Source organism: Ascaphus truei, chromosome 20, assembly GCF_040206685.1.
Source record: "Ascaphus truei isolate aAscTru1 chromosome 20, aAscTru1.hap1, whole genome shotgun sequence".
Lineage (NCBI taxonomy): Eukaryota > Metazoa > Chordata > Amphibia > Anura > Ascaphidae > Ascaphus > Ascaphus truei.
In genome coordinates this window covers 24,835,038-24,847,072 of record NC_134502.1, presented here as the reverse complement: position 1 = coordinate 24,847,072, position 12,035 = coordinate 24,835,038, and the positions used below count along the sequence as shown (strand labels likewise).

General features: G+C 62.8%; 1 protein-coding gene across 1 annotated transcript in view; it reads right to left on the bottom strand.

The window, feature by feature from the left end:
* Positions 1–12,035, bottom strand: part of SMARCA4 (SWI/SNF related BAF chromatin remodeling complex subunit ATPase 4) — an 83,965-nt gene that overhangs the window by 2,988 nt on the left and 68,942 nt on the right. The window contains 5 exon segments of the mRNA XM_075577840.1: positions 2,881–2,993; positions 4,530–4,647; positions 7,410–7,518; positions 8,082–8,335; positions 8,816–9,034. Of these exon segments, the coding sequence (XP_075433955.1) occupies positions 2,881–2,993; positions 4,530–4,647; positions 7,410–7,518; positions 8,082–8,335; positions 8,816–9,034 (813 nt within the window).

Sequence of the window (12,035 nt, the reverse complement as noted above, 5' to 3'; positions counted from 1 at the left end):
TGTGTGTGTATGTGTGTGTGAATGTGTGTCAGTCTGTGTGTGTGTGTTTGTGTGTGTGTGTGTATGTGTGTGTGTCAGTCTGTGTGTGTGTGTGTGTGTGTGTGTGTGTGTGTGTATGTGAGTCTGTGTGTGTGTGTGTATGTGTGTCAGTGTGTGTGTGTCTGTGTGTCAGTCTGTGTGTGTGTGTATGTATGTGTGTGTGTGTGTATGTGTGTGTGTGTGTGTGTCTGTGTATGTGTGTCAGTCTGTGTGTGTATGTGTGTCAGTCTGTGTGTGTGTGTGTGTGTGTGTGTCCCCTGCCCCCCTCTCTCCTGACTCCCCCCAGCACCCTTATCCTTTCCCTGCAGTACCCTTATCCTTTCCCTGCAGCACCCTTTTCCTGCCCCCAGCACCCTTGTCCTCCCCCCAGCTCCTTTCAGCAGTCCCCCCCCCCCCCCATTCCTACTAGATCGCGGCACAGAGGCGATGGAGACAGTGTCGGCGGGGGGAGGGGGGCAGCGCATCATCGTCAGCTGGAGCCAGCTCGGAGGGGAGCTCTGCAGCGATGCCCCTTCTGATGGTGCTGTGGGGGACGCAGCGCACTCAAACCCCCCCCCCCCCCCCGTTACCGGAGCAGGAGCCGTTCCATGCCTCGGCCGGGGAAGGCCTGCAGGGACACAGGCATGCACCGGGAGGAGAGGCCGCAGGAGATCAGCGGGCGAAGCGGGGAACAGCGGCCATTAGGAGTGGCGGCTATCGCCGCCGCATATGTCAGCAGCCGTGGGGTTGGGGGTGGGAGGGAGGTTTGGGGGTTGCGTGCGGCGGCCATTAGGAGCGGCGCCGGCAGCTGCCGCCGCATGTGACAGGTGACGTGTGAGGGGAGCGGCGTCCATTACGTGACGTCACTTCCGTTTCACATTTCGCCCCCCATCTCTCCAGTTTTGTCCCATCAGGTGCCACTAAAGAAGTTTCACTTCAAAAAGCCGTGTAATACAACAGCCGCACGCTTATAGGGGGATCTGTGTTACAATGGACAAGAAGCTAAAGGCGACACTGTGTGCTCATTTGCACACCATTACCCAGAATCCTTGGCTGCAGTGGAAGTATTGTATGCTAGGGCATAATGGGGAAGGACAGGGCTATGGGGGGGTCCGAGACACGTGAAGGTGCCCACACAGGGGGGGATTTTTATTTGCTTTAAAGAGATGGTGAGAAAGACGACGATCAGATAACCGAAAACCACTATTTGCCGAGGTTCCGAAAGCGAGAATAGTCTCGTTCACCTTCACAAGGCCATTGTGATGTACCTGGCGCGTTGCTCGGTTTTTAAGGGGGGGGGGGTGACTGGGCGGATTAGTCCCTGAGCGGCCAACCCGATGGAAACGGATGTGGACCCCCAACCCACGTCTGGGATCCGAGCGCCAGACGGTCATGTGATCGCTGCTGGCGTGATCACATGACTAAAAAGTGCTGTCAGACGACCGGAGAAGGAAGATGGGACGCATCGTTGGGAAGAAACCAGACAATCTTACAAGGGAACCCTCCCACTGCGCCTCCAGAAGAAAGTGTGTGACCCGTGTATGCTGCCCGCGCTCACGTATGGGTGTGACCCGTGTATCCTGCCCGCGCTCACGTATGGGTGTGACCCGTGTATCCTGCCCGCGCTCACGTATGGGTGTGACCCGTGTATCCTGCTCGCGCTCACGTATGGGTGTGACCCGTGTATCCTGCCCGCGCTCACGTATGGGTGTGACCCGTGTATCCTGCCCGCGCTCACGTATGGGGGTGACCCGTGTATCCTGCCCGCGCTCACGTATGGGTGTGACCCGTGTATCCTGCCCGCGCTCACATATGGGTGTGACCCGTGTATCCTGCCCGCGCTCACATATGGGTGTGACCCGTGTATCCTGCCCGCGCTCACATATGGGTGTGACCCGTGTATCCTGCCCGCGCTCACGTATGGATGTGACCCGTGTATCCTGCCCGCGCTCACATATGGGTGTGACCCGTGTATCCTGCCCGTGCTCACGTATGGGTGTGACCCGTTTATCCTGCCCGCGCTCACGTATGGATGTGACCCGTGTATCCTGCCCGCGCTCACCTATGGGTGTGACTCGTGTATCCTGCCCGCGCTCACGTATGGGTGTGACCCGTGTATCCTGCCCGCGCTCACATATGGGTGTGACCCGTGTATCCTGCCCGTGCTCACGTATGGGTGTGACCCGTTTATCCTGCCCGCGCTCACGTATGGATGTGACCCGTGTATCCTGCCCGCGCTCACCTATGGGTGTGACTCGTGTATCCTGCCCGCGCTCACGTATGGACGTGACTCGTGTATCCTGCCCGCGCTCACGTATGGACGTGACTCGTGTATCCTGCCCGCGCTCACGTATGGATGTGACCCGTGTATCCTGCCCGCGCTCACGTATGGATGTGACCCGTGTATCCTGCCCGCGCTCACGTATGGATGTGACCCGTGTATCCTGCCCGCGCTCACGTATGGGTGTGACCCGTGTATCCTGCCCGCGCTCACGTATGGGTGTGACCCGTGTATCCTGGCCTCGCTCACGTATGGGTGTGACCCGTGTATCCTGCCCACGCTCACGTATGGGTGTGACCCGTGTATCCTGCCCGCGCTCACGTATGGGTGTGACCCGTGTACCCTGCCCACGCTCACGTATGGGTGTGAAACTTGGACCCTAAATGAGAAGATAATTCAGAAGTTTCAGACAACGTAAAGAAGTATGGAGAGATGCATGCTGGGTATTACCCGGAGAAACGGGAAAAAGAATGAAAGGGTTCGAAACCAAACAAAAGTCTGTGACATCATCAGACGGGTGAAGAAAATAAAATGGCGGTAGGCCGGACATATCGCAAGAATAAAAATGACCATTGTTGCACAAAGATGGAATTCAACTGGATTCCACGAGAGCTGAAAGGACCAAGACGACGACGCAATGTAAGATGAGACGATGGGATGAGAACGTGTGCCGGAGCGACGTGGAGAAGAGAGGCTGTAACCGCAGGACCTGGGAGATCATTGGGGAGACTTCATCCAGCAGTGGGGAGACACGGGCTGGAGAGGATGGGATGAGGGAATGTGTGGGAGCGACGTGGAGAAGAGAGGCTGTAACCGCAGGACCTGGGAGATCATTGGGGAGACTTCATCCAGCAGTGGGGAGACACGGGCTGGAGAGGATGGGATGAGGGAATGTGTGGGAGCGACGTGGAGAAGAGAGGCTGTAACCGCAGGACCTGGGGTATCACTGGGGAGGCTTCATCCAGCAGTGGGGAGACACGGGCTGGAGAGGATGGGATGAGGGAATGTGTGGGAGCGACGTGGAGAAGAGAGGCTGTAACCGCAGGACCTGGGAGATCACTGGGGAGGCTTCATCCAGCAGTGGGGAGACACGGGCTGGAGAGGATGGGATGAGGGAATGTGTGGGAGCGACGTGGAGAAGAGAGGCTGTAACCGCAGGACCTGGGAGATCACTGGGGAGGCTTCATCCAGCAGTGGGGAGACACGGGCTGGGGAGGATGGGATGAGGGAATGTGTGGGAGCGACGTGGAGAAGAGAGGCTGTAACCGCAGGACCTGGGAGATCACTGGGGAGGCTTCATCCAGCAGTGGGGAGACACGGGCTGGAGAGGATGGGATGAGGGAATGTGTGGGAGAGACGTGGAGAAGAGAGGCTGTAACCGCAGGACCTGGGAGATCACTGGGGAGGCTTCATCCAGCAGTGGGGAGACACAGGCTGGAGAGGAAGGGATGAGGGAATGTGTGGGAGCGATGTGGAGAAGAGAGGCTGTAACCGCAGGACCTGGGAGATCACTGGGGGGGCTTCATCCAGCAGTGGGGAGACACGGGCTGGAGAGGATGGGATGAGGGAATGTGTGGGAGTGACGTGGAGAAGAGAGGCTGTAACCGCAGGACCTGGGAGATCACTGGGGAGACTTCATCCAGCAGTGGGGAGACACGGGCTGGAGAGGATGGGATGAGGGAATGTGTGGGAGCGACGTGGAGAAGAGAGACTGTAACCGCAGGACCTGGGAGATCACTGGGGAGGCTTCATCCAGCAGTGGGGAGACACGGGCTGGAGAGGATGGGATGAGGGAGCGACATGGAGAAGAGAGGCTGTAACCGCAGGACCTGGGAGATCACTGGGGAGGCTTCATCCAGCAGTGGGGAGACACGGGCTGGAGAGGATGGGATGAGGGGAAATGTGTGGGAGCGACGTGGAGAAGAGAGGCTGTAACCGCAGGACCTGGGAGATCACTGGGGAGGCTTCATCCAGCAGTGGGGAGACACCGGCTGGAGAGGATGGGATGAGGGAATGTGTGGGAGCGACGTGGAGAAGAGCGGCTGTAACCGCAGGACCTGGGGGATCACTGGGGAGGCTTCATCCAGCAGTGGGGAGACACGGGCTGGAGAGGATATATAGAGCTATATATCTTTTTGCGCGCAGGAATGAAAGTTATAATCCCCACAAACTGTATTTTCTGCAACTGGGACCAGTTGACGATCACCAATAGTTCAGGGATTATATGTACAGAAAGCGCCGCTCACCAGGGACCCCTCCAGGTTGAAGGTCTGCGCGTTCTGACACAGCAACATCACGTCCTTCTCCAGGTCGTTCAGGCTGCGGTATTTGTGATTTCTGATCCGTTCCTGGAAGATAAAAAGAAAGCAGCACCAACGTTAATGCGACTCAAGCTGCGTCGCTGGGAGAGGCCTCTGCGGGGGAGGGCGCCTCTGCGGGAGAGGGCGGGAGGAGGGCGCCTCTGCGGGAAGGGCGCCTCTGCGGGGGAGGGCGGGAGGAGGTCGCCTCTGCGGGGAGGGCGGGAGGACGGCGCCTCTGCGGGAGAGGGCGGGAGGAGGGCGCCTCTGCGGGAAGGGCGCCTCTGCGGGGGAGGGCGGGAGGAGGTCGCCTCTGCGGGGAGGGCGGGAGGAGGAGGCCTCTGCGGGGAGGGCGAGAGGAGGAGGGCGCCTCTGCGGGAGGCCGGGAGGAGGTGGCCTCTGCGGGGAGGGCGCCTCTGCGGGGGAGGGCGGGAGAAGGGCGCCTCTGCGGGGGAGGGCGGGAGAAGGGCGCCTCTGCGGGGGAGGGCGGGAGGAGGGGCCTCTGCGGGGGAGGGCGGGAGAAGGGCGCCTCTGCGGGGGAGGGCGGGAGGAGGTGGCCTCTGCGGGGGAGGGCGGGAGGAGGTGGCCTCTGCGGGGGAGGTGGCCTCTGCGGGGGAGGGCGGGAGGAGGAGGCCTCTGCGGGGGAGGGCGGGAGGAGGTGGCCTCTGCGGGGGAGGGCGGGAGGAGGGCGCCTCTGCGGGGGAGGGCGGGAGAAGGGCGCCTCTGCGGGGGAGGGCGGGTGGAGGTGGCCTCTGCGGGGGAGGGCGGGAGGAGGTGGCCTCTGCGGGGGAGGGCGGGAGGAGGTGGCCTCTGCGGGGGAGGCGGGAGGAGGTGGCCTCTGCGGGGGAGGGCGGGAGGAGGTGGCCTCTGCGGGGGAGGGCGGGAGGAGGTGGCCTCTGCGGGGGAGGGCGGGAGGAGGTGGCCTCTGCGGGGGAGGGCGGGAGGAGGTGGCCTCTGCGGGGGAGGGCGGGAGGAGGTGGCCTCTGCGGGGGAGGGCGGGAGGAGGTGGCCTCTGCGGGGGAGGGCGGGAGGAGGTGGCCTCTGCGGGGGAGGGCGCCTCTGCGGGGGAGGGCGGGAGGAGGGCGCCTCTGCGGGGGAGGGCGGGAGGAGGGCGCCTCTGCGGGGGAGGGCGGGAGGAGGGCGCCTCTGCGGGGGAGGGCGGGAGGAGGGCGCCTCTGCGGGTGAGGGCGGGAGGAGGGCGCCTCTGCGGGGGAGGGCGGGAGGAGGTGGCCTCTGCGGGGGAGGGCGGGAGGAGGTGGCCTCTGCGGGGGAGGGCGGGAGGAGGTGGCCTCTGCGGGGGAGGGCGGGAGGAGGTGGCCTCTGCGGGGGAGGGCGGGAGGAGGGCGCCTCTGCGGGTGAGGGCGGGAGGAGGTGGCCTCTGCGGGGGAGGGCGGGAGGAGGTGGCCTCTGCGGGGAGGGCGGGAGGAGGTGGCCTCTGCGGGGGAGGGCGGGAGGAGGTGGCCTCTGCGGGGGAGGGCGGGAGGAGGTGGCCTCTGCGGGGGAGGGCGGGAGGAGGTGGCCTCTGCGGGGGAGGGCGGGAGGAGGTGGCCTCTGCGGGGGAGGGCGGGAGGAGGTGGCCTCTGCGGGGGAGGGCGCCTCTGCGGGGGAGGGCGGGAGGAGGGCGCCTCTGCGGGGGAGGGCGGGAGGAGGGCGCCTCTGCGGGGGAGGGCGGGAGGAGGGCGCCTCTGCGGGGGAGGGCGGGAGGAGGGCGCCTCTGCGGGTGAGGGCGGGAGGAGGGCGCCTCTGCGGGGGAGGGCGGGAGGAGGGCGCCTCTGCGGGGGAGGGCGCCTCTGCGGGGGAGGGCGGGAGGAGGGCGCCTCTGCGGGGGAGGGCGGGAGGAGGGCGCCTCTGCGGGGGAGGGCGGGAGGAGGGCGCCTCTGCGGGGAAGGGCGGGGGGAGGGCGCCTCTGCGGGGGAGGGCGGGGGGAGGGCGCCTCTGCGGGGGAGGGCGCCTCTGCGGGGGAGGGCGGGAGGAGGGCGCCTCTGCGGGGGAGGGCGGGAGGAGGGCGCCTCTGCGGGGGAGGGCGGGAGGAGGGAGCCTCTGCGGGGGAGGGCGGGGAGGAGGGAGCCTCTGCGGGGGAGGGCGGGAGGAGGGCGCCTCTGCGGGGGAGGGCGGGAGGAGGGCGCCTCTGCGGGGGAGGGCGGGAGGAGGGCGCCTCTGCGGGGGAGGGCGGGAGGAGGGCGCCTCTGCGGGGGAGGGCGGGAGGAGGGCGCCTCTGCGGGGGAGGAGGGCGCCTCTGCGGGGAAGGCGGGAGGTGGCGGCCTCTGCGGGGGAGGGCGGGAGGAGGTGGCCTCTTGCGGGGAAGGGCGGGAGGAGGTGGCCTCTTGCGGGGAAGGGCGGGAGGAGGTGGCCTCTTGCGGGGGAGGGCGGGAGGAGGAGGGCGCCTCTGCGGGGGAGGGCGGGAGGAGGAGGTCATCTCTGCGGGGGAGGGCGGGAGGAGGAGGTCGCCTCTGCGGGGAGGGCGGGAGGAGGAGGTCGCCTCTGCGGGGAGGGCGGGAGGAGGAGGTCGCCTCTGCGGGGGAGGGCGGGAGGAGGAGATTGCCTCTGCGGGGGAGGGCGGGAGGAGGTCGCCTCTGCGGGGGAGGGCGGGAGGAGGAGGTCGCCTCTGCGGGGGAGGGCGGGAGGAGGTCGCCTCTGCGGGGGAGGGCGGGAGGAGGAGGTCGCCTCTGCAGGGTAGGGCGCCTCTGCGGGGGAGGTCGCCTCTGCTGGGGAGGGCGGGAGGATGAGGTCGCCTCTGCGGGGAGGGCGGGAGGATTTCGCCTCTGCGGGGGAGGGCGGGATCCCGGGGATTTGGGACCGTGTCATTTGCACACCTTGATCTTCTTAAAGTCCACGGGTTTGCGGATGAGCTCGTAATACTCCGGGAGCTCTTTACGGGACGGGAGCTGGATGAAAACCTCGCTGAGCTGGCGCCCGGAGCCGCTGGGGTCGGGAGAAGGCAGAGAATTATTAGGTCACCCTGTATGCTATGTGTGACATATCTTGATCTATATACATGTGTTGTATATATGTATACTCTGTGTATGTACTGTGTGTGTTTATACAATAAATCTTGAACACGGAGCTGAGGATGGTATGTGTGTCTGTGTGTGTGTCTGTGTGTGTGTGTTGACAGCCATGTGTGTATGTATCTATAGAGATATACACACGTTGGAGCAAAGTAACCCGTTACACACGTCCCTGTCATTAGGTCACTTTGCCCCTACGTGGGACTGACACTTTAACCCGTTACACACGTCCCTGTCATTAGGTCACTTTGCCCTACGTGGGACTGACCCTTTAACCCATTAAACACGTCCCTGTCATTAGGTCACTTTGCCCCTACGTGGGACTGACCCTTTAACCCATTAAACACGTCCCTGTCATCAGGTCACTTTGCCCCTACGTGGGACTGACCCTTTAACCCATTACCCACGTCCCTGGCTATGCTCCAGGGTGCACCAGATGCCCTCTTGCCCCGCACGGGGCGGGCGCCGCGCCCTCACCTGTCCTTGTACTTGATGACGGCGTCTACGATTTTCTTCATCTTCCGGGTGAGGCTGGGCGGGTTGGGGGAGAGCTTCTCCGCCGGGGGGCGCCCCCGCTTCTTCTGCTTCTTGCAGTCGTCGTCCCGTTCCCGGCTCCGCGTGCTGGTGGTCGGGGTGCACGCGCCCGGGTCCACGTCGCGCTTGCGCTTGCGGGTGGTCTTCTTCTGACGCACTTCCTCCTCGATCTCTTCCAAGGTGCCCTCCTCGATGGCCTGAGGGGAGAGAACAGCAAAGCGGGAGGAAGAGGAGGGGTGGGGAACGTGGCATTCAATTCACTGTATATTAGAGTGTAAGCTCTGCGGGGCAGGATTCCCTTCTCCCAATGGCTCCTCCTCTCCCTGTATTGTATCTGTGTCCCTCTATATATTAGAGTGTCAGCTCTGCGGGGCAGGATTCCCTTCTCCCAATGGCTCCTCCTCTCCCTGTAGTGTATCTGTGTCCCTCTGTATATTAGAGTGTAAGCTCTGCGGGGCAGGATTCCCTTCTCCCAATGGTCCCTCCTCTCCCTGCATTGTGTCTGTGTCCCTCTGTATATTAGAGTGCAAGCTCTGCGGGGCAGGATCCCCCTCTCCCTGTATTGTGCCTGTGTCCCTCTGTATATTAGAGTGTAAGCTCTGCGGGGCAGGATTTCCTCCTCTCCCTGTATTGTGCATGTGCCCCTCTGTATATTAGAGTGCAAGCTCTGCGCGTACCTTCAGCCACTGCTTCTCCGTCAGCGAGTCGCTGTAGTCCACCTCCTTGCGACTACGAGAGCCGCGCCCGAACATCTTCTCCTCTTCCTCCTCGCAGGTCAGGCGCTCGACCTCCGCGTCGTCCTTGATGATCCAGGACGGGAGCTCGTCCTCCTCCATGAGCCGGGGTTTCCGCTTGGGGTTCCGGGCGTCCTCCCGCCGCCGGTCCAGGTCCATGCGCTGGGCAAGGCAGGGGACAAATATATAGCGCAACATCAGGAGTTACAGTCATCAGGTCCGTGCAATGAGTGCGTATAACTAACAGCCGGGGTACAAGTGCACCGAGGGAACGTGTGCGTGCGGGGGGAGATAGCTGAATCCAGCAGGGGTACAAGTGCACCGAGGGAACGTGTGCGTGCGGGGGGAGATAGCTGAATCCAGCAGGGGTACAAGTGCACCGAGGGAACGTGTGCGTGCGGGGGGAGATAGCTGAATCCAGCAGGGGTACAAGTGCACCGAGGGAACGTGTGCGTGCGGGGGAGATAGCTGAATCCAGCAGGGGTACAAGTGCACCGAGGGAACGTGTGCGTGCGGGGGGAGATAGCTGAATCCAGCAGGGGTACAAGTGCACCGAGGGAACGTGTGCGTGCGGGGGAGATAGCTGAATCCAGCAGGGGTACAAGTGCACCGAGGGAACGTGTGCGTGCGGGGGGAGATAGCTGAATCCAGCAGGGGTACAAGTGCACCGAGGGAACGTGTGCGTGCGGGGAGATAGCTGAATCCAGCAGGGGTACAAGTGCACTGAGGGAACGTGTGCGTGCGGGGGAGATAGCTGAATCCAGCAGGGGTACAAGTGCACCGAGGGAACGTGTGCGTGCGGGGGAGATAGCTGAATCCAGCAGGGGTACAAGTGCACCGAGGGAACGTGTGCGTGCGGGGGGAGATAGCTGAATCCAGCAGGGGTACAAGTGCACCGAGGGAACGTGTGCGTGCGGGGGGAGATAGCTGAATCCAGCAGGGGTACAAGTGCACCGAGGGAACGTGTGCGTGCGGGGGAGATAGCTGAATCCAGCAGGGGTACAAGTGCACCGAGGGAACGTGTGCGTGCGGGGGAGATAGCTGAATCCAGCAGGGGTACAAGTGCACCGAGGGAACGTGTGCGTGCGGGGGAGATAGCTGAATCCAGCAGGGGTACAAGTGCACCGAGGGAACGTGTGCGTGCGGGGGGAGATAGCTGAATCCAGCAGGGGTACAAGTGCACCGAGGGAACGTGTGCGTGCGGGGGAGATAGCTGAATCCAGCAGGGGTACAAGTGCACCGAGGGAACGTGTGCGTGCGGGGGGAGATAGCTGAATCCAGCAGGGGTACAAGTGCACCGAGGGAACGTGTGCGTGCGGGGGGAGATAGCTGAATCCAGCAGGGGTACAAGTGCACCGAGGGAACGTGTGCGTGCGGGGGAGATAGCTGAATCCAGCAGGGGTACAAGTGCACCGAGGGAACGTGTGCGTGCGGGGGAGATAGCTGAATCCAGCAGGGGTACAAGTGCACCGAGGGAACGTGTGCGTGCGGGGGGAGATAGCTGAATCCAGCAGGGGTACAAGTGCACCGAGGGAACGTGTGCGTGCGGGGGGAGACCGCCAGCTGAATCCAGCAGGGGTACAAGTGCACCGAGGGAACGTGTGCGTGCGGGGGGAGATAGCTGAATCCAGCAGGGGTACAAGTGCACCGAGGGAACGTGTGCGTGCGGGGGGAGATAGCTGAATCCAGCAGGGGTACAAGTGCACCGAGGGAACGTGTGCGTGCGGGGGGAGACCGCCAGCTGAATCCAGCAGGGGTACAAGTGCACCGAGGGAACGTGTGCGTGCGGGGGAGATAGCTGAATCCAGCAGGGGTACAAGTGCACTGAGGGAACGTGTGCGTGCGGGGGGAGATAGCTGAATCCAGCAGGGGTACAAGTGCACCGAGGGAACGTGTGCGTGCGGGGGAGATAGCTGAATCCAGCAGGGGTACAAGTGCACCGAGGGAACGTGTGCGTGCGGGGGAGATAGCTGAATCCAGCAGGGGTACAAGTGCACCGAGGGAACGTGTGCGTGCAGGGGGAGACCGCCAGCTGAATCGGGCGTTGTTTGGGAATTCTAAGGCCTGGGACATAGTAAAGACTTAGGTGCTGGTGCTCGCTCTCGCTTGCTGCCGCTCGCTCTACCAGGAGCTTTTTGCTGTCCTGGCAGAGGAGACAGCAAGCGCGCTTGGGAGGCGGGTATCACTGTGTGTGTGTCACTTGGTAGCTGTCAGTGTGTGTGTGTGTGTGTGTGTGTGTGTGTGTGTGTGTGTGTGTGTGTGTGTGTGTGTGTGTGTGTGTGTGTGTGTGTGTGTGTGTGTGTGTGTGTGTGTGTGTGTGTGTGTGTGTGTGTGTATTATATATTTTAAAAATGAAAAAAAAAAAAAGGACATGTGAGCATAAATTATTTATTAACGTTGTGCAACTTTGATAAATATATTCACACACATACATCACACACATACCACACACACACACACACCCTCTGTGCTGCCTCTGTCTAGTCTGGTGGCTCTGTAGTTACAATGCCGGGCCGGCTGCAGCCCATTGGATGGGAGCGGTCACGTGACCGCTCCTCCGCTTCCCCGAGCGGCAAATTTCAAACTTGCCTGTCTCGGGGAAGTTTCTCAGCCTCCGCACGCATCAGCGCGCATGCGGAGGGGAGAAACTATAGCCGCGCTGATTACAGATGCAGGGGCTTTGTGCATCTGTTCAGCGCTGCTCAGCCCGGCTCAGCGACGCTGAGTGCACTATGTCCCAGGCCTAAGACACCAACCTCATATTCTCCCCCCCTCTCCTTTCCCCACCCCCCCTCTCCTTTCCCCTCCCCCCCCTCTCTCTCCTTCTCCCCCCCCTCTCTCTCTCCTTCTCCCCCCCCTCTCTCTCTCCTTCTCCCCCCCTCTCTCTCTCCTTCTCCCCCCCCTCTCTCTCTCCTTCTCCCCCCCCCTCTCTCTCTCCTTCTCCCCCCCCTCTCTCTCTCCTTCTCCCCCCCCTCTCTCTCTCTCTCCTTCTCCCCCCCCTCTCTCTCTCTCTCCTTCTCCCCCCCCCTCTCTCTCTCTCTCCTTCTCCCCCCCCTCTCTCCTCTCTCCTTCTCCCCCCCCTCTCTCTCTCTCTCCTTCTCCCCCCCCCACTCTCTCTCCTCTCCCCCCCCCTCTCTCTCTCTCCTTCTCCCCCCCCTCTCTC